Below are 24,027 nucleotides of genomic sequence, written 5' to 3' on the forward strand. Positions count from 1 at the left end.
TCGAAAGCGCTACGTAGTACTGTAATAAATCGTATTAAGTCGGACAGATATATCGGCGTTCTCACGAGAGCTCGCTCCGCCACGGCGAAAGCACGGAGGAGACGCTCGTTATTGCTGCAGTAAATACCGAATAAAATTGTATTAACAAATTGCGCGCGCAGAAAGGGACGAAAGCCACATCGTGCAGGTTTTCAACGATCAGCGAGAAACGACCGCCGACCGCTTCGACTTGTCGCTGCGTACTGCTACGTCTCGCTATTTTTAGCCAAGGCTACAGGTTACAACGAAAGCGAACCGGGGCGATTACAGGCGCAACAGATGCAACGCGAATGAAAGCATGGCCAACTTATGCTACTAGGGGGAGAAATTTGGAAATTATCGGTTTTTCATTTAACTCGCTGAACTGTGAGGCATAATAAACTATATACGCCAATGCGCACTTCCCCCCCCCCCCGCCCCCCGTGAGCGGAGGTAACATGTTGCGCAATTTATATACACGGATGTGCCCGATCGATTGGCCTCGTTTGTCACTTCGATGGAAACAACGGGAGAATCTAGTTAGAATAAATATTGCGATGCAAATTTTCGTACGATATACTCGCAGTTTTCAGATGTAGGTAATCGTATGAAGAGAGAGAGAGAGAGAGAGAGAGAGAGAGAGAGAGAGGAGAGAGAGAGAGAGAGAGAGAGAGAGAGAGAGAGAGGTAGTTGGACCTAGTCCAAACGCGTAACCGCCGACGCCATCACCTAGGAATTGCCATTATCGACAACGACTGCTACGAATTATCACGTCGATTCTAATTAACACGGTCAGCAGCGCGTAATTATTGGTCGCGCAATTCGAGCAGTCATGAATTTTACATAATGCCCGGTGTTATTATCGACGAGACTGTATGAATATCGAGAAGAAGAACTGTATTGAAAAATTATCCATCGCATGCATAAAGTCCTCTCCATAGGATAATACTGACGTCATATTGAATCGCGATGATAACGATCACTCTTCGTAAATATCGGAACGTGGTAAACAAAGCCTACGCCTTTCAATTCGACGTGTACGCGCGCTGCTGTTTTACCTACAATTTTCTTAACTGTGTCGTAGAGTGTGGACAAAGCAATATCGCGTAACGTTGGCTTATCCGTCCGATCGATGTCCGAATCTGAAACGTGGAAAAATCAAAAGACAAATATTAACTGCATGCTTGGATATTATTCCTTGAAATAGACACATCTTGCACATATATATGTATACATACATACATATATTACACTTTTGGCTATTGATAGGAACAAACCTGCCGTGTCGAATAAACGAACCGAAAATTGATACAAAAACGAACACGTCAGTAAATTATTCACTTGAACGAACGAGAAAGGCAGAGAGAGAGAGAGAGAGAGAGAGAGAGAGAGAGAGAGAGAGAGAGAGAGAGAGAGAGAGAGAGAGAGAGGAAGAGAGAGATAGAGAGAGACAAAGGTCCCATATATTGTAAATATCAATCGTCAAGAGAGCGCAATGCAATATGCGAAACAATTTTTAACGTGGAGCATTGCATCACGCGACATTCAATTTCGGGCGCGCGCGAAGAAGCAATATCGTTCAGTGCCGTAAATTTCCGTTTAATGCAACCCTCTCACAGGCTCGTTTTGTCGTCGCGCTGCCAAGAGCTCGTCGAGCTTAAAAATTGAAAGAGCAACGAGGAACGAAAGTGGGATAATACAAAAGTAGAAGTGAGAATAACGTATTCCGGCAAGTTCTTCGAGGGAGAACGAAAGCATGGCAGCGCAGGGTAAAGGCGAATGGGGGAAGGGGGGGGGGCAGGCAGGGTTGAGACGAAACGAAACACAGTTCTTTGTCCTCCCCTCGTAGCGACGCAGTTACATAATTCCATTATTTATAGCCAATATCCAGTAGACAGGGGAACGGAATGAGAAGGACGAAGCTGCGGCTTAGCCTAATTAATTTAGGAAGTATCCGGGCCCGATCGTTTTCCTGAAGGAAATGGAATTTCTGAAAATCTCGTACACTGAGCCGCTAACACGACCTAGCGAACGCGGTGACATACACGGGTACGGTACTCTCCTGTGTTATTGCGAGAATTAATACGAAATGCAGCAATCCAGCGGACGAACGAGCGCGGGCGGCGCGTGCAGCCGCGCTTCGTTTATCCGCGAAAACAAATGTGAGAAAAATAGATGTCGATGATCGAACGTCGATATGAGCCGAGGTCATTGCACCTCGCTCAGCCAGCTAGCCTGACTTTTAATACACCTGGTCTCTCTGCCCTCTCCTTCTCCTACCCTTCATCCTTTCGGATCACCCCACGTTGCAATTGTGCGGTATCTAGTAATTTTCCCTTCCCCCTACAGAAACACGCTGTACCGTGACTTCCATGCGCGTTCTTTCCTCGCAACCGAAGTCAATCGCCATGCCGTACGCTCTCCGACGCTCTTTTTGTCCCGAATTGTTATCCCGAATTATGAATGTCATGAATTCTCCATAAACATCTGGACTCGCGGCAATGAAACGCGCTCTTTCGCTGTTTCTTCCCGTGCATGATTTTACGCGGGAAAAGCGTAAACTCACAAGCAGCGGACTCTGTGTCGCAGAGTAAATTACTCGCTCGCGTAGATTGTCGCGAGCCGAATCGGCTGCTCGCCGATGACAAAGTTGGCGCAAAGTATCATTTAGCGCAACAAACGCGTCGTTCGTTGATGCGCTAATAATAGCGTCGGTGACGCTTCGAGCATCAAACGAGCTGCGACGATACGGCGAAGCCATACATACGTTCATCTGCACCTTTCATCTATCTGCCCCGGGAATCAGCACAGATGGCAGCACGGTTCTAGATATCAAAATAACTAGCTGATTGCGTGCGCTCGCTCGAACATAAGAGCTTCGAGAGCAACGAAAGGGGCAGAGCGCGCGCGCGCGCGCGCTGATGCCATTGGTTACCTTTCCGAAACTCGGTCGTTCGTTTTTTTTTGCATTTCTTACGCAAGACCGATCAATCACGGGCCGACTGTCCCCCTTCACGTATACAATGCTTTTTTCATTATACAAAAGGTTGAAAATATTTGCATGTGCATTTAACTTGCTAACGGCTGTGCAGTTACATAATAACGCGGGGCGGGCGAGCGGAAGGAAACGAGCCGCTGGCCATGTCGATGAATTCGTAGAGAGACGTATGTGATCACGGTGCGCGGGATTGCAAAATGATAACTGCGACGCAAAGGGAAAAATGACGCAGAAGTGGGACGAAAAAGAATTCCTCGACGATGAGCGATAGCGGACGACGAGTCATTGCGCGGAAAGGCGAGGAGAGTGAGAATCTCGGCTGGAAAAAGGGAGAGAGAAAATAAGAGCGAGCGAGAATGAGAGAGAGAGAGAGAGAGAGAGAGGGAGAGAGAGAGAGGGAGAGAATGAGGGGGGTGGGAGAGGGAAGGTCGGCCAAAGTGAAGGCAATACGGGGAGAATGCTGAAGAGTCATGGAACGAAGGGTCTTCGTATGGAACACGGGCTGTGAGTTAGTGGAAGGGTCGCTAATCGCGGACTTGGATACCGGGAAACCGGGTAAGAGCTTCTGCCGCGGGTTGCCATGGAGGGTTCCTGCCGAGTCCACGATCGCATCTCTCGAGCCCGGGCGGCGGGCCCCGTGGCTTCTTTACAACGCACGCCGCGTATGAATAATATCGGCCGGGCCGGATATCGCGATAATATCGGCCGTGATCAGATTCAGCCGTAGTCTCGGGAGGGCACTGTTTCAGCGGCGCGCGCGTGGCATCAATATCACCCTTGAGGACATTAAAATCCAGTTCCGTCGCGTCCACATCTCCGCGTTATTACTTTCCGCGCGCGATAACCGCGTCGAATTTCGCCGCGGCGCGGCGTGTCAAGGACGCGTGCCGACGTGCGAAACGTCGAGCGAGGGAGAAAGAGGGAGAGGTAATCGCGCTGGAGTATCGGCCGAGTGTTCGTGTCGCGTCGGGAGATCGCGTGTTGATCCTCCGATCGCGTCTGGACGACGCGAGGATCTCGCGCGCAACGGGATAAGACTTCTGCGGAGAAGCAGGACGAAGAGAGTTCCGGGTCCTCGCGCGAGCTCGCGCCGGACGACGAGGTGGATGCGGAGTCTCGAAGTTGTTGTTCGGGGATCATCTCGCAATTTGGGCGAGATCGATCGACTGGGAATCGCGTGCGATTATGTCACGGAATTCCGCGGAATTAATGCGGGGGTACACGAACGCAGCGTCTGTGAGTATTGCGATTACGCCGGCGAGTGAAGCTCGCGTGTCGCGCGGACGACATCGCGAGGACTGACCACTCCACTGGGGGGATGTAAGCGATTATCCGGTCATTTTTTTCGGGCGAGACGAAACGTCCCTCGATCGAGGCAGGCGGGAAGGAGGTCTGGTCGTCGCCGCGGAGATTCAGCGTCCGCGTCGGCGCTCACGGTGCTGCATCGGCTTTCTGTTTGTTCCATAAAGAGCGCGACGTGCGAACGTGCGATATTCGAGTATAATGGAGTCGATACGCGCCTCGTGGCGCGCCTATTCTCGGATCGTTCGTCTTCGCTGGCGAGCCCATCGTGAATTCATGGAATCAATCTTCTCACAATAGCGGCCGTGTGAAAGTGGTCGACGACGTTGCGCGGATGCAGGGATGTCTCGGAACGGGCGGAATCAAACGGCGAAACTTTCTTTTTTTCCCTCCTCGCGCCGCGCCGCGCCGCGCCACGCCGCAGGCGAGCGGCGCGGCGCGGCGCGGCCCGCGAACTTTTCGCCATTTTCGCACGAGATTGATCGCGTAATCCATAACATCCGGGCTCCCGCACTTTCCATATCGACGTTCGAGTTTCGAAGTCTTTCCCAGACCTCATCGTCCCGGGGCGAACTTCGCCCAAGTCATCAAAAAGCAACGCGGCCTGGTTCGTTGGAGTTTTCCTTGCGAACTTTCACTTGCTTCCTTTCTCCGTGCGCGTCCATCTTCGCCCTCGCCGCTACGTAAATACTTCGGCCTAGTCAGCAGCTCCGCGGAGCGTGCGTCTTGCAGACTCTTGCTTTCCTCTTTAGCGGCTCGTAGGCGCGACTCAACTTTTCCCGAGCGCCAGCGCGACATCCTTCTCAGCCGAGCGCGCTTCCTCCCGACCGATTATTAGTGGAATAAATTTCGCACGCGGGCTCAGCCGACGGTCGAACGACTAGCGTGGGAACACATCGGTCAGTCCGCTCGCCGACGATGAACCAAGTTATCCGTTGATAATGGCTTATTCGAGAGAGAAAATGTTACTTCTCTGTGAGTCAACGAAACACGATTATCATTTCATGTAATTATCCTCGTGCCTGGTACACCGTATCAATTAAAAACGAAACGCAGTCCCCGGTGGAGAACGGCATTAAACGGCCGACCGATGGCCTCCATTGCCGCTCGCTTAGCTCGACGAGACTCGGCGGATAATGTAAAAGAGACAGATCTTTCGCACGATATAACCCGCCACGAGCGTACTTCGTTAAAGCCAACCCCGTAGCCGACGATCATTCGTCGTCGCGCCTCGTTCCCGGTGCAGAAGCGGCCGAGCCGCTATCCAAATCCACCATTATCGGAACTCTTGCCGCCTCGGTAGGTACCTACTCGTGAAATCGTCGATAGTAGAAGAAAGAGGAAGACAGATAAAAGAGGGTGAGAGAAAGACACATGCACACGCGAACGGGATAGAGAAAGGATAGAGAGAGGGGGAGGAAGAGGGGGGAGAGAGAGAGAGAGAGAGAGGGAGAGAGAGAGAGAGAGAGAGAGAGAGAGAGAGAGAGAGAGAGAGAGTTGGACGACGGAGGAGAGAGAGCCAGATATAGAATCGGCCGTAACGTCGGAAGAGCCGGCAGCAATTTCCGGTGGCTTTTGTGCGCCCTTTAAAAACGCGAACTGCGGATGATGCCGGTAGGAAGAGGAGGGGGGGAGGGAGGGAGGGAGGGAGGGAGGGAGGGAGGGAAACGGCGAGAGAGAGGACTCGGCAGAGAGTTTCGCGAATGTACGTACGAGTGGTCCTTCTGGACCAACAAATCCCCGAGCGAAAGGAGGGAGCGAAGTCGAGAGGTTAACTGCGGGTCCTTTCGCGTCCTTCCTCTCCATTCGCGTGCTTTATTTTGCCTCCTTTCGACGATGCGTTCGGATCCGCGAATGCATCTTCTTACGTTGAGCGCACGCCAAGGTAAATTTTCACATGAATAGCGGAATTAAGCCGGCTCATACGTCGCTCGTGGACGTTTCATCTGGCTCCATCAAGCGTTGATTCTCCCTTCATGAGAGATAACGTCCGATGGGTGACCTAATTTCATCGTCGAATCGCGTAATACCCGAGGCGCACACGCTCGTGTTGCGAGAAGGAGAGACAGGGAGAGAGAGAGAGAGAGAGAGAGAGAGAGAGAGAGTGAGGGGGGAAAGGGAGAGAGAGAAGAACCGTCGCGATTTTCTTATTCGCGTTTTTCCTAGCGCGCTGGAGTTCGCTCTCGCTGAAAGGAACGCAATGTGTACCCTGCGTTAATAGATATCGTTCCATCACATCTCGCGAAGTGGATCTAATCCTCGAAGAACGTTGCCCCATTACGACTTCGACCTAGAACAGACTCCCACTCGCTCCTACATTCACTCCGGCCGCGATAGCACGTAAGTGTATACGATGTACATGTATGCGCGTCCTTCCCGGGGATGGAATCCCGGTCCTTAGTACCTTGCGAGAAGCCCGGGCTTCTCCCCCCCCCCAGTGTGTCCCGATTTTCTCTCTGTGCTTCTCTCTTTTCTTCGGGGACCGCAAAGCACGAGGACCCGGGAGAAACGCACACGCGCCTGTTTGATTGGCCGAATGTTATGGGGTTCCTTCGATACGACAGGATAGAGAAGGACAGCCGGCAGAGAAGCAGAGAAGCAAAGAGAGAGAGAGAGAGAGAGAGAGAGAGAGAGAGAGAGAGAGTGGCGGAGAGGCAAAGGAGAGCGACGGTGGATATGCGTAGAGTGAAAGAGAGATAAAGAGGCGAGGAGAAAAAGAGGGAAAAAGAGCGAGCGAGAGGGAAAAGCGTATATCGGCTGCTTCGAGGGTGCGTGAGCTTTCTCGCAAAGGGTGCGTAGCTCGGGAGAGGGGACGCTCGTAGGGGATAAGAGGGAGACTTACGAAGGGTAAGAGGAGCACGGGAGGGCGGCGGGAAGCCGGGGCCGGGGGAGGGGGAGGGGGGTAGGCGAGGACAGAGGAGGAGGAAGGGGGGTAGTGGTCGAGAGGGTGGGTAGTGGGGGATGAAAGGGAGAAAACTAGAGGGTGCGTGTAGGCCTGGGGAATCAGTCGCGGACGAGCTGCGTTCGGGGTTTTATCTATAGCTCTGTCCCCTCTATCCCTTTCGCTCTACCGTCGCGCTCGCTCGCTCGCTCGCTCGTTCGCTCGCGCCCCCCACATACGCACACGCGTGGCACACGTCGAACCCCACGTACCTATCGGGCGAGAGAGACGAGGCTATTCGCGATAGCTACCGCTTGTGCTCGGAGGAAGCAGAGGAAGAAGAAGAAGAACAAGAAGAAGAAGAAGAAGAAGAAAGAAACGAATATCCTCGCTGGAGGACTTGTTCGGTGGCGCAGCGCTCGGCGATATTGCAATCCGCTGCGATACCAATCCGGATTCTTCAAGTTGCACAACGCGGCGCGAGACGTGTACGCCGCCGCCGCCGACGATATCGCGCGCGAACTCTTCGCTCTGCCGTGTGCTGTGATAACTCGTGTGACGCGCTTCGATCTCGGCCCGACGACGATCGCTCACGAGCGTCGTATCTCCGTTATAGTGCGCCCTCGCGAACGCTGGAAGTTCCGTTCGAGGAGTTCGCGGGTTTGCCGTATTCCCGCCGGTAGTACGATCACCCGCGTTTTATTGTTCACCAATGGTTCATATTCTGGAAGTGGTATCGTCGCGTCGGAACGACTTGCAAATGGTGAGCTTGCGCTTGCGCGAATACTTTTAAATTTCCCCGGCGACCCCTTTCTCTCTCTCTCTCTCTCTCTTCCCACCTCACTTTCTCTCTCTCTCTCTCTCTCCCCTCGCCAAGGAGTAGGTGGCACTCGCACGTGACGCCGCTCGGACAAAGACGCGTGTGCACTCCTAACACTTCCGTCGCGTTGCAGCCGCGAGAGACGTGCGTGTCTACCGTCGTCGCCGTCGTCGTTCGGTTCGCCCGATAAATTGATCGACCGGATCGCGAGATGGGATTAGGCCCGCGACGTCGGGCTCATCCGCAGTGAAGCCGCGTGTCTCGACTCGCGCGCGCGCGCGCGTGCACGCATCGCGATTCCAGTCACGTAGCCGCTTTCGACGTACGACTCGTACGCGGGAAATGCACGGCGTGATCGTAAAAGCGAAACGTCCTCGAGCAAGAGGAACGACGCAGACGTCGTCTTGACGGGCACGCGTGAAAATGCATATGATCCCGCGGCTTTACGACCGGCTGCCGATTTCCATGGATTCCAGCCGTTTCCCACCGCCGCGCCGCCGTTATCGCGACCCTTTCACGCCCGCGCTCGCGTCGTAAAAGATCCACCGCTCATGTTTACGCGTGACTATTTCTGGCAGCCTGCGCACGCGGAACGGAACGGAACGGAACGGAGGAAGGTAACGTAACGCATATCCATATGTCGCGCAGCCTCTCTCTCTCTCTCTCTTTCTCCCTCTCTCTCTCTCTCTCTCTCTCTCTGCACGCGTAACATTTACAATAACACCCCCGCTGCCTGGTTCCTCTCGCACGGTTCCCCCCCCCCTCCCGTTCGCCCCCTGCCCTCTTGCATACGTTAGCGCGTGCACGCGACGAGCGCGACACGCGTGAAGCATGCGCGCGAGCGCACGTCAAAAGACACGCGAACAGCTGCTCTCTCCGGCGCGACGGCGCGGCGGGCGTGTCCGTCGCGCTCGTGTTCGGTTAGAGCCGGCCCGGCCGGCGGTTTGGGGCTCGCCTCGCCTTTAAGTCTGATTAATCGCGCAAGTCCGCATGCACCGCTGCGAATATCAGCGCGACGGGCCAATGAGCGACCGATTCGCGATCTCCTCCCGCTGCACTGCTCAGGAACGAATTCACCTGGGCGTATTAATTAAGCAGAGTGATATCCACGGAGGTGTACCTTGCGTGTTAGCAAAGAACGAAGCGGACTGCTGCCTGGGAAAGGTAGATAGAGAACGAGAGAGAGAGAGAGAGAGAGAGAGAGAGAGAGAGAGAGAGAGAGGGAGAGAGAGAGATTAATTACCGTGTAAAAGCGCCGATGCGAGCATGCTCGCGACGCAAGTGATACGCGCTCGCCGGCGCCGCCGGTTTCGAGCAGCGTGCGGCGCTTCGAGGCAGAACGGGTTACCTCGCGCTGAAGGTAACGAGTTGTCGGGCAGTCGCGGCTACATCGTGGACTTGTACAGGGTGTCTGACGCGGGACACGACGTGCTCTCGTGTACATGTAGATTGGGTGAAACCGAGCGGGAAAGAACGTTGAGTCTGGCCATGCGCTCGCCGCCGAATGACGCTGACCGGCGGGGGTGAAAGAGGCATCGCGCAAGATCGGTCAGCAACCTTTTGTAAAATTGATGACTCGCAACATTTCACACGCGGTGTGAAGTTGTTTGTGAAACGGCAGAGAGGAGATCTCTCTTTCTCTCGTGTCCAAGTTGACCTGATCTTTACCGCACACGTTGTCGTGTCCTGCGTCGGACAGGACATACACGTAGAGAGGAGATCCTGCATCCGAGGAGGACGGCCTCAGGCGGTTCATCGCTATTGAAGACAGCTAGAATAGAAGATGGCGTGTGAACAGTGGGAGAGGCACACAAGGTTGCCCTTGATATCTTGTTGTTTTCGAATCTTTTAGGAAGGAGAGCGTCTGCGTACAAATCTCTTCGAGTTGCATTCTCCGGTCCCGCGTCATGTGCGTTCTTCCTCCGGTCGATTCCGGGGCTTTCTTCGCGGCCGCTAAAGCCACCCTCTCGCGTCTCTCTCTCTCTCTCTCCCCCCCTCCCCCTCTCTTCTCCCTCCGGCATCACTCTAACGGAGGCGTTACGCGATTGTATCGGGCAGCCCGTTGCGCTGAAGCACATGACGAGTTCTCACGAGACGCCGGACCGGCGTGTTGATGCGGAGACGTGCATCAATTAATGCGGCAGCACACGTGAATGTGCCGGCGCATAACGCTGCCGGTAATGCGGCCCAGCCACATGGCCGCGCGTGCGCGCGGCGCTTTGCACGTCACATCAATCCTAAATCCGGATGCGGCCCATCCCCAATAATAAACCAACTCATACGCGCCACCAGACGACGGACACCTGGCCAGTGTCTGGATCGCGTTGCGCGCGGGTGCGTGATGCGAGCCGAGGGAAATCCGCTCGCCCACGCCGCGCCGCGCCGCGCCGCGTCGGCAGGCGAGCGAAGCGTTCAGGAGAGGAGATTGCCTCGCCGTAAAGCCCGTATCGCACTACGAATCGGAGATCAAGGATCGCGGAATGAAGATTAGATTTCGACAAATCAACGAACTTTGGTTTTGATTTGCTTTATACCGATCGGTCAAATTTCAGTCTTCAATCCGCAATCCTTGATCTTCAATCCGTAGTGTGACACGGGCTTAAGCCTATTCTGTAACTTGAGCGACGACGACGGGGTCGTGGTCGGTACATTGTCGTTTTGCGCAGGTACGCAGGTTCGGCATCGACATTTTCCCGGGATTTTCGCAAATGGCATCAAGCAGGGGATTTTAATCTTGTGCCAGTTATTGTATCCAATACGCTGATAGAAAAATATAGTTGAATTAACTATAATCTCAGTATATTTTATAGTTCATTTTGGCGTCAACCATATTTTTATAGTCGGTGAAGCCTGCAAAATATAGTAGAATAAACACAAATATATAGTCAATGATTGTCTTAAATAATTGTCTAGTTACTTTTACCACATATATGGTAATTTCTCATTCACAAATATAGTGAGATTTAATATTCATATAGTTACATCTGTCATCATTTAGCAAATATTCTGGTAATATTGACTGTATAAAAGAGTTACTTTACCTACCATTTTATGGATTTGTATCCATACAATAATTTTAGCTTAACTTACTATAATTCTTAGTAAAAATATCATACGGTTGGTTATACTATGCTTACATCGTAATTATTACCGATATTATGGTAATACTTACTATAAATATGATATTTCGGACTATAATTTAGTTACTATATTATAGTTCCAGATTATAGTTCCAAATATCATATACTTTTCTCTCAGGGACCGAGAAAAATGAAAAAAGTGACATTCTGATGTTAAAAATCAGAGCGAATATATCGGGAAAGCTTCGGTTTCCTACTGTTCTGGAGCCACGTATTTGAAACATTACACTCGTGACTCGAGTCTGCGCAGCTTTCAAAACAATCTGCTTAGATCCCTGTAAAAAAATGTTTGTATGCGGGATATGCGGTGGTCGCGAGCGCACATGGCGGCAACATTGTTGCCGTTACAAAACAAGCCTGCTCGGTGTTGGTAATCGTCGCTTCGGTCCCGCCAGAAAGCCAAACCCAAACATCTGAGGGAATATTCGAGTAACGAGCGACGCTTGAATGGCGTTTGGATAAATGCGCGCATCAAATTCGATAAAATCGGAGTTTCGCTGATTCGCCAGCGGGCGGGTAGATAGTCGTAGTCGAAAGTAGCGGCTCGAAATCCGACCAGTCGGGAGCCAAGGACGTTGCGTTCGTTGTGTGAGCTTTACTGCCAAGAGTCGTAATTCTCTTTGACCCTCCTCGCCGAGAGGCGAGATTTTCGCCGGGAATCTTCGGCATTTTCAGATCGCGTCTTTCCGCGCCATTCCTTCCCACGATGGCGGCGGCGGCGGCGGCGGCGGCGGCAGTTCGTGATCATCGGTTTCTTACGCGCGCTCGCGGGACATTTACCGGAGCAGATCATGTAGAAGCAATGAAGTTTCGACGTTGTTACGACTGTAACCCCCGCCAAATGGGCGCGATCGAAGCCCGGAATGGTGGTACGTGACAACGGAACCGCGTCAAAGAGCGCTGTAAACCGTCGGGACAATCGCATCCCGCCTCGCGATTTTCCAGCGTTTGTCGAGCCGACTGCCACATCCAACCGCCCCGGCTCGCTACCGCAGCCGTGAAATAGAGAGGCGTATAACGTTTGACATTTAATGCGCACCGAAGCATTGGCTTAGATTACAATCGGTGAACGGCGATTGGCCCAGAGGGGGGCGCGAAAGCTCACTCGACTCGAATGCTCTTTCGACGCTGCCGAGAGGGGTTGGAAAGGGGGCGCGGGGAGGGGGCGGTATAGTCGACGCTCAAATATTTGTAGAGCGTTAGGGAAAAAAGAGGTAGAGCTGAATAAAAAAAGAGAGGGGGAGGGAGGGGGGAGAGAAAAAAACGAGAAATTGAATAGGCGGGAAAGCGAGTGCTTTATACCTCGCGCGCGCGCGCGCGCGCGCGCGCGTGTAGAAAAATTCGCCGGCCGAGCCGTGTATGTCAGAGCGCGCAGTGGTTACGGAACGGGCAGAAAAAAGCGCCGACGTAATTCCCCGTCGTTCAGAGGGTAGTGCGTTGCTTTGCCGCAATATCGTAACACGAGAACAACACGTAGTAAAGAGATAGAGGATAGCGCGGCGATACCGCGGCGCGATCGTTCGGTTTCTACTTGCGTCTGAATTTTAGCGCGGTGTCCCGGAAAAACACGACCGCCGCGAATGCCGCCCGGAATTGGTTTTCTAAACTCGCAATTTTTATCTGACGCAGCAGCGGCGCGGCAGCGTGCGCGCTCAAAGGGCGTCGTCCAAAAAATGGGAATGTTATCCGCGTTCGAGTCAAAACTGATCGTTGCTGCGTGCGAACCCTCGGCGAAACAATTTGCGAGCAGATAACACGGCCCTTACACGCGCTCGCGCGGCCCTCTTGCACCCGCGAGTGTCGCGGCTCAATTATTTTCGCTCGCGCTTGTCTTCACCGCCCATGCGTTGTTGCTCTCCCCGCGCCGCGCCGCAACGAACACACGCTGCGTCGCGAGAAGCGAAATCATTTATTCGGGAATTAGTACGACAAGCGGCAACATTTCCCCGCTCGTTATTCTCCGAATGCAGCTCGCCGCCGTCGCGTCGGAATTTGTCTTCCTCGACGAATCGATCAATCGTCCAGCCGCGCTTATTTGTTATCCTCGTGTCAAACCAGCACGGCCCCGTCGACCATCCATCCCCAGCCATCTTCTTATTCTGGATCCCAAGGTACAAGGCGCTCTGACGGTTGAACCGTTACTACTATTAATAAACTTATCGGTGTAGCAGGCCGTCGTTTCGATGGACGCTCCTGCGTAAGCAGAGCGCGCGTGTGTCCGAGCACGCACATGGCCCGCGCGCGCGCGCATTATGCGGCGTGACATTCAATCACGCGGCACTCTGCTCCCGACAATAAAACGCAAATCCTATTTATAATCACGGAACAGCCGAGCCGCCGCGCCCGCCCGGGACGCAGGTGCGCATTTGTCGGTCCTGCGATGAATCGCAACCTGGACTTCAATGCGCGAGTTATCACTCGCGCTCGCAGTCGCATTGTTTGATCGTGTCAAAAACTGCCGCCGATAACGCGCTAAGCGTGCGCAGGCGCGCGCCGGCACGATATCGCCGGCAGAGTCGACAAAGTCAGCGGGAATTAAGCGGAGCGCACGCGGCAAGCGGCTCGAACAATGGCGCGCGCGGCTTTCGTAATCGGCTGATCGTGATCGGCGGCTCATAGACGGGAACGCCGGAGAATTGCCTCTTTCCGAGGGCCAGTTAGCCGACAACAAACGGCACGTCGAATATCAATTGTCGAAGCGGCGGAATTAATTTTCGGTCGCAATTAATTTGCCAATTAGATCTCGGCCGGGATCCATTTAGATGTAATCTGCTTGGTGGCAGCTCATCCTCTTTCCGCGTATCCCCACCTCCCCCCCCCCTCTCTCCGCTTTGGTTTCTCCGCGCGCAGCAGCCGATGCAAACTCACACGCTCGCAGAGAGAGAGAGAGAGAGAGAGAGAGAGAGAGAGAGAGAGAGAGAGAGGAGGCGGGAGGAGGGAGAGCGAGGAGACTGCATTCGCTCCGAAGCAGTCGACAAATTAGCCGTATTAACGATACGACCGCGAACGCAGATTTCGTGCAGTTAGCTTGCAGTTCTCCGCTTGATACCGACGCGAAGGATTATTCGAGTTAACTCGAGCCAGACGCTCGCGCGAGAGCGCAGCCGCGGTAATTAGAATAATTTAATTATGTAACGAAAACGCCGAGAATTCTCGCAATCGAACCGCGTCTTTGGCGGGCTTTCAATATCCTCGCACGGGAGAAAGAGAGAGAGAGAGAGAGAGAGAGAGAGAGAGAGAGAGAGAGAGAAGGGGAGAATCATCCGCGCGCACGACTGTTCGCAGCCGCGAATAACGAAATTGCCACGCCTTCGGTGCTTCTACCGGAGGAGGAAACGGAGACCACGTGAGCTTCGTCGGGCGTGCTCAAGGATCGTGGAAGAAACGACTAACGGCATCGAGAAACAATCGCGCATGCACACACGCATAAACACACCGCGGCCGAAAGGGATGCACGAAAATCCGAAATATGTATACTCATCGCGGAAGAGAGTTACGGGCATCATCCTGGCCGTTGCACGGTCGCGATCGGTATTAACCTGCCATGGGGTAATCAAGTAATGAATACATCGCCGGCAAAGACCGTACGTATATAAATCATGCCGGAGAGAGGATGCCGGAGGCTACAGGGCGAGCCCTTATCTCCAATCAGTACATTGATTGCACGCAGGCAGGTCAAATACCGGCCGCCACTCGGCAGCTCTGCCCTGGCACACACGATAGCTTATTCAATTTCCGAAACGGCATTCACCATTCAATTCGACGGTTATCAGCCTGCGCCCATCCCCTATCTGGATTTTGCGCGGCCTTCCAGATGCCGACGTGTCTCTCTCGCCGAGAAAGAAGAGACAGAGAGAGAGAGAGAGAGAGAGAGACAGAGAGTGACTTGTTTTATCGGCCGGTATAAACTGAGATAATCAAGATTCCCATATTGTAGCTGCGCCGTGTGTGTTTTCTCTTCTCTTCTCTTCTCTTCTCTTCTCTTCTCTTCTTTCACTGTAAGCGTGTCGCATCCTCTCGGCTTTTTCGTGCAACCGTCTTACTACGCACCCGCGTAGTACCAAACAGTCTTCGTCGTCTGTTCCGTGAAGCACCAAATGACAACAAAAACCAGAAAGAAAGAAAGAGGGAGAGAGAGAGAGAGAGAGAGAGAGAGAGAGAGAGAAGGGAGAAGGAGGAGTAGCACGCAGACCACGCGAGGAGCGTATTCCAGTCACTGATTATTCGGCGATACAAAATTTAGCGCGGCCGGCCACGACGGTGGTCGACGGCATTATCATTCGGCGCGCATTTGCGGCGCGCGCGTGGCTATCATTCAGCATCTAGCGGCTGGCAGCGGAGGCGCACTTTCCCGTAGTGTACATAGATAATCGAGCTTAATTAATTGCTCGTGATGCGCGCGCGCTCGGGGCTCAGCAAACACATTTACTTATTACCATCCATCTTGAGCGGTGCCTCTCAAGGGGATCGATTTTCCAAGTGCACGCGGCTGATGACACAAATTGCCAAAGGGTCGACGCTCGATCGTAACGCGATCGTTAAATAGAGGTGCGGCTTTTTCTCTCTTCCTCCCCCGTTCCGCGTCTCCTGTCCCTTCCCGCTCCCTCTCTTTCTCACGGATGCGCGACGTGCCGCTGGAAACGTACTTAATTATCCAGCCTCCTCCGGCGCGGCAAAAAGGACCAGAGCTGATCGCGAGATCGAAACTTTTATGCATGAGGTGACCCGGAATACATTGCGTGTAACGCGTGCGGCGCGTGCACGATGTTCCAGCGCGCGTCAACCTTGATGTGGAATTCCTTCGCGGGGATAACGTACTCGACGACGTATTCAACGGGCGCCGTTGCCGAGAGCACAGCGCGCGGAAAGTATCAGCTTTCAATTATAACGACAACGTCCGCCTCGCGTCGCACGCTCTTTCAGACTCGAGATTACGTTTCGCGAGAGTCGCTCTTACGTTACACACGCGCCACCGGAGAGAGGAGACTTAGCCGGGAGGGATGAAGACGTCTATCGGAACTCGTCGATTCGAGCGAGTGTCTCCCTTATGAATCCTTGCGTCACAAGCGAGAACGAGAAAGAGAGGCAGAGCGAGAGGGAGAGAGGCAGAGACAGAGACAGAGAGACAGAGAGAGAACGAGAAAGAGAGGCAGAGCGAGAGGGAGAGAGACAGAGAGAGAGAGAGAGAGAGAGAGAGACCTCGACCAAAGACGCGACGACGCGTCTCGCCGCAGCGACACCCTACTCACTACTAATTGACGTCACCTCGCTCCAATCTACGAGCGACTACGGCCATCGAACGCGCGAGAACGAGGTTACGTGATAGTTAATAGCCCGGCCTGTGTTAATCGGCACGTCTCACCGCCGAAGCGCGCTCGGCCCACGCGCGCGCGCGCGCGCGCAAGTCCCGCGCACTGATCGTTATTGACTGCTACAGATCTCTCGGGTCGTAAGTGACATTTACACGATGCATTCAGCGTTAAACTCGTCCGGAGAGACAAGAGGGAGAGACATAGCGTCGTATCTCAGTTCCGGTATCTATACGGACGCGCCGGGTTCCCCTGACAACGCGGCAACAACAAACGCCTAATGGCCAGTTCTCGACTCAAAGTTTAATTTCCTGACCAGCGGACAGTGCTTAAAGTGACCTTCTCCTTCCCTCCCTGCCGTTCCTTCCGCCTTCACTCGCTCGCTACCCCGATCTTCCTCTTCCTTCGTCGTCTCTCTCCCCCTCGCTGTCGCCACGCCTCGCTCTCCTCTCTCTCGTACTCCTTTACACTTGTCGTCACTGACGCTACTTCTCTCTTTCTGTCCACTTTTCTCTCTCTCTCTCTCTCTCGCTCTCTCTCTCTCGCTCTCGCTCTCGCTCTCTCTCTCTCTCGCTCTTTCTCCTTCCCGTCGTCCCTCGCGACGCCTCCCGTAGCCGGGAATCGCAACCGGACGTACAGCCGCCGCTATGAAATATTAAAGAGTTAATGGCGACCCTTCTCACGGAGACGCGAGTAATTACCGCTCGACAGTCGCACATCGGTGGATTAATCGATAGCGCGGAGTTTGATGCCCGAGAGACGCCGTTAATTGCTCGTACGTCGGGGAGATGTGCAATCTCGCGTTTTCCATACCATACGAGTTCGCGCCGATCTTGGCAATCTCATAATCTCCCGTCCCTCCGCGGCCTGCCTTGCGCGACGCGACGCGACGCGACGCGAGTGTCGTTGAAAAATTTCCTTCGCGGGCCGGCGTGTATAGGCCGGTGCGATACCGCGCGATGGCCAGCCGGTATCGATCTCGGAGACGAGGACTCCATGTGAACCCGGAACCCGTGGCCGCTCATTTGACGTACATGCACCTTGTGTAATATCTACGTGGTTGTGGCATTGACCCCGACCGCAACTATATACGACTGTACACACGCGTACACACACCGCCCACCCCTCCCCCACCCCCCTCCTCCTTCTGCTGTTTCTCCTCCGTCGCGTCGCGGACATGCATGCACGCGGAAAAAGTTTCGGGGCTGCCGGGCACGTTTTCCACCCCATCGTATCGCGCGCACCTTTCCTCCCGCCCCATGATTCTTATAGCACAAGCGGCGCGTACGTACGCAATGAAAAAGAGGGGAAAGAGGAGGAGAAACGGCGAGTCAGAAGACAGATGGTCGCGCAGTGCCCAGTGGCACACGTCCGCGTTAGGAACCAGATTCGCCAGTTCGGCATCCGGTTACGTATTCCCTTCCTCACCCTAACCCCTTCCTCCCTCTCTTCTCCGTCCTTCCCTCCGCTAACTCCGGTGTTGTGTGTTCGTATCGCGACACAGCGCAAATGACGATTGTATGTGATGTCCTAAGATTACGGTATTCCCTCGGACGCATCAACGGAGAGCAAAGTTCAAACCTCGCGGGATACTGCTGCTGATGTTTCCTCGGAGGCGCGGGGGAGGTAATTTACAAAGATGTATCGATAAGCCGCGATGTGCGTGCGTGCGTGTGTGTGTGTGTGTGTGTGTGTGTGTGTGTGTGTGTGCGCGCGCGTGGAACGTCGAATTAACGCGCACGTACGTGTAATTTCCGAATGCCGTGCTCGAAACACGTTCACGGTGGCGCGGAACATTGTACCCGTTGTGAGATTAAACTCTTTGTTCCTTGTTTCGAGCGGATTTCCTCCAATCAGCCCCCCTCCCGCGCGCAGCGCCGCGTCATCTTTTCCTCCGCCACCGGTGCGGCGAGCGCTCGCTAATATGCTCGCTAGTGTGCGCGTATTATAAATATTTGAAAGGCGAAATCGTGTCACTGGTGAACCGTGAGGTCCTCTGCAGCCGTCTCGTGTTTGCGGCGGTCCAACGATCCTCGGAGGAAAATTGGTCAGAGAGAAAGGAGCTGCAAGGCCAGCACAGTAGGATAATGCTACTGTTGGAAGCGCCATTCGCGCCAACAGAGACACGGAAGTGGAGGAAACGGTTGAGCGGCGACGGGAGGGAAAGAGAGTGGGCTGCATTGTGGCGAAGAGTTCAAGAGCGAGAGAGCTCGATGGAAGGGACGAAGGAAAGAGCGTACGCGAGCGCGCGCGCGCGCGAGACAGACAGAGTTGAGGAGGCAAGGCAGGCGGGGAGAGGCGGCCAGGATCGAAGTACGGTCTTCTGTCCCCCACGTCATGAATCATGCATCCTCATCCCCCAAGAGCGAACTGGAACGCGCTGCGGCGGTGCGACGCGTCCGAGAAATAAACAATGTTATTTGTTCGTTGGGATCCCGAGCCATCCGCAGCGGTCCAAAGGACTTCTACCGGGACAGTACGGAAGGACGAGTGGCAGGTTCCGTGCTTTCGTAACCCACAACTGTGGGGTGAGAGGCCCGGATCTTCCCAACCCACTCCACCTCATCCTTCGCCCTTCGGCCTTCCGCCCTTCTTCTTCGCCCCGTCCTTTCTCGGACGGCGCTGCCGCTCCTGCGCGCGCGCTCCATTCGCGCGAGCCCGCGTTACACTCCGACAGTCCGAACTGTCAACGGCAGAGGAGGAAGTTCTCGCAACCGCTGATGGTGTTTGAGCGGGGCCGAAGTGACGCGAAGGACGTGCGCACACATGCCGGACAAATAACGATACTTCCGCTTTCTCGGCAAACTGGATATTTTCGTCCTCGCCCTTCGTGGGCGATAGTGCGAAAGACTCTCTCCTCCGACCTGTTCGCGCGATTCTCGCCATCTCTCTCTCTCTCTCTCTCTCTCTCTCTGTCTGCTTCTGGGCGAGAATAAAAGACGCCCGAGTGCGCGATTGTTCGTAGATGTTACGCGTACGGTAGTACGCGCTGTTGTGCATCGCCAGACGACTAATGCGCCGCTCTTGTTTCTCTGTTGCAGATGAACCGTCCTATTCAAGTGAAGCCGGCGGACAGTGAAAACCGCGGAGGTGAGAACAAACAATCGATCCAATACCCATTCCTCTCGGCGTCGAGAGGAATGTATCGCTACCCTCATTACATATGACAATGACTCTTGCAACTCTGTAATACATAGAGAGAAAATTCTACATATCATACATATAATACATGCGTGGGAAAAGAAAATAGTATATAACCGCGCAAGTCCTCAAAGTGTCACGACACCGGGGAAGGATTGTAACCTTCACCGGTGCCAACATTTTCACTTCTTACTGTCCACAGTACTTCCACACCGCTGCGAGCGAAAGACCCGATATACCGACCGAGCGCAAAGTGCCGGAGCTTTCGCTCCCCCCCACGAAAGATTGAACGCAGCCGCGTCTGTCGCTGTGAGAATTGCGCGAATTGCGCCAGCGAGACAATTTTACTCGCACGCGCGAGACGCAAGCGCTCGGCGACTTGGACGGCGTTCTATCCCGCGTCAATCGCCTACGTACAAGACGGCTGTGTAATAAAACGTAGATAACACGCAGCAACACGTCGCGCGAGCCGCGCGATAACGCGCGCCCGCCGCGTAAAATTCATACACGCGCCACAGCTGCGCGCGCGCGCGCGCGCGTGCGCGCACGCGCGATAGGCCCCGCGATAAAAAGTGTACACCGCGGAGCCAGCGAGCCGTGCTGATGTTTATCAGCCTCGTTTTCTGCCGACCTGTCGCGCGCGGCTGCTCGCGGCCGCCGTATCTCGCGCCGCTCGCTCTACGTCTACCTGGGGCCCAATTTTATTAATTACGCGAATTTCACAGCTGGCGCCGCTCTACCACCGCCGTCACGTCGCGTCGTCACGACGCGGCTCGCTTATCGCCGCGCGTTAGCCGAAGGTCATAAGTCTCGCGTCACGGTGTAGGATAACGGAGCCACGTGTGTATGACGAGGGCGCAGATAATCGAGAGACAAATTGTTGATCGACTATCGTTTTTAACGAGTCGTAGCTTCTGCCTCGCGCGCCTCGCGTGTTTCCCTCCAGTGGCGTGAGAGTTGTAATTCTTTCGATCTATTCCACTCCGCCGGTTATTATTTGCAAACACGACCTCTCCGGCGGGTGCGGTGCACGAGCGTTCATAAAAGCGTATCTCGCGCAAAAATCTGACGCTCTTCCATCTTCCGCCGGCGCTCGCGCGCGTGCGCTTTTCGATCCAGCCCGCGCATTAATTTCTATAAAGCGCCTCGGCAAATATATATATATATATATATATATATATACATATATCAGAACTGTGCGCCATCAGAGAGGGAGAGCGGCACGATTTAATTAAAAATATGGTATTTATCTTTGGAGGCGGGTATAGAGTGACCGATCGATACCGTTCCATCCGTTTGGCGAGCGCGCGCCATGCTCTCCCGGCGTCGCTTCCGATGCATGTAAATAGCGGGGAAGCTCGTCCGGGAATTCCCGAAGGCTAAGAGCCGGTGGGGCCCCCTTCGTTACCATTCGCAAAGTCCGCGCCACACCGGGGACAGCGTTCCCGGCGAGTCGGCAACTACTCCGAAGTCCTTCGGATAGTCCTTCGTGCCTTCGAAGGTGGTGGGCAGGACTCTTGCGCAAGGAGAACACACCGAGATAAAGGAGGACAGTGGTGTACACGTACACGAGAGCGAATCAGGCAGACAAAGATTGAGCGAAGGAGAGAGAGAGAGAGAGAGAGAGAGAGAGAGAGAGAGAGAGAGAGGGGGGAGATAGGGGGGAGAGAGAGAGAGAGAGAGAGAAACGGGCAGGAAGAGATCGGGGGAGACGCGCAGGGGGCGGCGTTAGACCGGGATACGTGGAAGAAGGTACGGCACGGGGGCGGCAAAGGGGAGCAGATGAGGGGGATCGTAATTCATATGCTAATCTGGAGGAGATGCCATTGTAATCTCCGGTCGCCTGCCTCCGTGTGGCCCCACAAAGCCTCGGCTTGACGCGGATGCAGGAGTGATCCTGAGCACGGTGCCATGGCTGTTGCCGCTGTTGCTGCTGCCGCCGCTGTCGCCGCTGCCGCCGCCGCCGCCGCCGCCGCCGCCGCCGCCGCCGCTGTTAGTAGTGCTCATGCTGGTGCTGCTGCTGCTGCTTCCATGGCGCGATATACCTATGTAGATGCTGTATCCACGTAGTCGCAGAGTTCAATCAGGGGGTTACTGAACTTCGGCGACAGCGTCGAGTCGCCTCCTCCCTCATCGACACCGCCGTGTCTGTCCTACGCGCCGCGTACGCTCGTGCAAGATGGTCCCCGCCACTTCATCTTTGCGTCTCTCTCTCTCTCTCTCTCTCTCTGTCTATTTATATCTCTCCGTCTCACTTCCTGCCCTCCCCGCTCTTTCTCTCTTGATCCGAGCTCCTTCCGTTCCTTAACAACTATCTCGACGTCGATCTTTACGGTCCTCCGTAGTCGTTGACACGGTCCTCATCGGGTTCTTCGGCGCGAAATGGATGTTAATGACGCCCCGTACAACCCGTCGGGATAATGCTGCGGATGACGGGAGACCCGCGGCGGCGTAATTGCGGAGCCGAATGTTGCGCGTAATCTGCCTCTCAGAATCAGCACCGATCGGGATTAAACTATGTCGGGGGGCCGAGGGGCGGGAGGAGGGTAAATCGTTCCGACGATTTTACTAACCTTCCGCGACTACGCCTCGCGGTCTGCCAATTAACGATATTACAGGATTATCGTCCGCGCCGAGCGATGTACACGCATTTCGACCCGGATTTCTCGTGCATACGCGGCGGCGGTGATTCGGTTTGCTCCAATCAGTATTCCAAATTCGCTCTCGTCGAGGCTGCAAAGCGGCTTCTAAGCGTTGCGGTTTCATCCTGATGCGGACTCGCGAGTCGACTCGACAATCGCGTCGAGTTGCTGTCGATTGCCCGGCTTGTTTGTCTTTTGTTTGTCTCCCCGCCGATCATCGCGCGAGAAGCATCGCACCCTCCCCCCTCTCAGTCGACGGTGACTCCTCCGAGACGAGTCTCCGCTCGGAGAAGGTGGAGACGGCCGCGGAGGGTAAGGGTACAGTCGCTGTTCACTTCCAGCCATCGGAAATGGTCTCATTGTTTCAAGGGACTCGCGCTCGCTTTTTCCATCTTGACGACCGCCCCGCACTTCGCCGCGCCCGACGTGCGGCTTAATCGTATCATCTTATAGATCCCTCCGGCATAGAAGACAGCCGGCACTCTTCGGCGATGGCTTCGCGGAGTAACGCCCTATCAGCGGCACAAAGGATAAATTAAGCTCGCATTGTAAAGACATCGCGGCGCTAAAACGCTCGCAAGTGCGGAAACGGAACGCGGCCATCTGCTGGCGAGCTTATTCCGCGGTATCGCGGCTTCCCGTCGCACGGATAAATCCGTGCCGCGACGGATATTTCATGTCGCGTTTGACTCTATCGTGGAATCGATTTTGCAACCGAGACGTTCGCCGAATTCCAGCGGAATCGCTCGCGCGCGGCAAACAACGACTCCGCGATCGCAACTCGCGCGCACTTTGCGCCCTTATCGGCGGTAGTGCATCATCGGGGCTCGCGTCCGCCTCCTTACCCTCCCCCTCTCCGGCCTTGTGAGAGACTCGGCGGAAATCGGTCGTACGGGAGGATCTCGCCGGTGGGAGAGCCCCCCTTCCCGAAACGCATTTTTCACGCGCGTCGATGCCAAGACACGACCTCTCACCCCCAACCTCCCCTGGCGCCCGGTGCGCCGCCGCCGCCGCCGCCGCCGCCGCCCGCCGCGCGATAGTGGCATCGAAGCAGCCCGGAATTAAGTTTACAGCGACGAGAACAGATTTGAGAAATGCGTATCTCTCGCGCGGAAGTTGGCCCGCCGACTCAGGGGCCTTCGGCCGAAGTTTCTACGACTGGATAAGGGTGGGTGTGCTGTAGCGGAGCTAGTTGAGCAAGTAGATAAGTTTCGATCCCTCGGCGAGAGCCACCTCGCTCCCACCGCCCCATCCATTCGCCCCGCACTCTATAGCTCTCCCGTCGTAGATAAACGCGCGGTAGTATCCCGGAGTATCAAGCGGCCGGGCCGCCCTTCTTCGCGCCCTTGCCGCGCGCGCCAACTTCGGCATCGGCTGACGTGACGCGCGCGCGTGCGGGCCCCACTCTTAAAACGTCCGAGCGGCAGCGAAATCCTCGCGGATTATAAGAATCTGCCTCGGAGGAAGGACGAAGATGACGGCCGCCGTGCGCGGCTCTCGAGCTCGCGCGAACTTGCTCGGCCGGATTTGGAAGTGCGCTTGCAATTTGTAGGTCGTGCGCGCGAGAGAGAGAGAGAGAGAGAGACAGAGAGAGAGAGAAGGAGGATACTCGGAGCGAGGATACTCGTCGCTCGCTTGGAGGGGAAACGAGGAAATTACAAGGTGCGCGCTTGTGCTTGTTCTTGCTTACTGCGACGTTCGTTGCAGGGAATGGCGGCGGGATCTTTTTATGTCTTCTCGCGTCTAAAATGACGCTCGATTCGATCTCTCGGCGGG

At 54.7% G+C, this 24,027-nt stretch overlaps 1 protein-coding gene across 13 annotated transcripts in view; it reads left to right on the top strand.

Moving 5' to 3' along the window:
- Positions 1 to 24,027, top strand: part of bru3 (CUGBP Elav-like family member bruno 3) — a 657,300-nt gene that overhangs the window by 553,038 nt on the left and 80,235 nt on the right. For 11 of the 13 annotated variants that reach the window (XM_025297147.1, XM_025297146.1, XM_025297151.1 and 8 more), the window contains one exon: positions 19,510 to 19,558. In XM_025297147.1, coding sequence (XP_025152932.1) covers positions 19,510 to 19,558 — 49 coding nt within the window. Of the gene's footprint in view, positions 1 to 7,300; positions 7,963 to 19,509; positions 19,559 to 24,027 lie in introns of those variants that run through there. The other 2 variants (XM_019845175.2, XM_019845176.1) reach the window with 2 other exon arrangements.

The sequence above is a fragment of the Harpegnathos saltator genome, unplaced genomic scaffold, assembly GCF_003227715.2.
Source record: "Harpegnathos saltator strain DR-91 unplaced genomic scaffold, Hsal_v8.6 scaffold171, whole genome shotgun sequence".
In the NCBI taxonomy this organism is placed as follows: domain Eukaryota; kingdom Metazoa; phylum Arthropoda; class Insecta; order Hymenoptera; family Formicidae; genus Harpegnathos; species Harpegnathos saltator.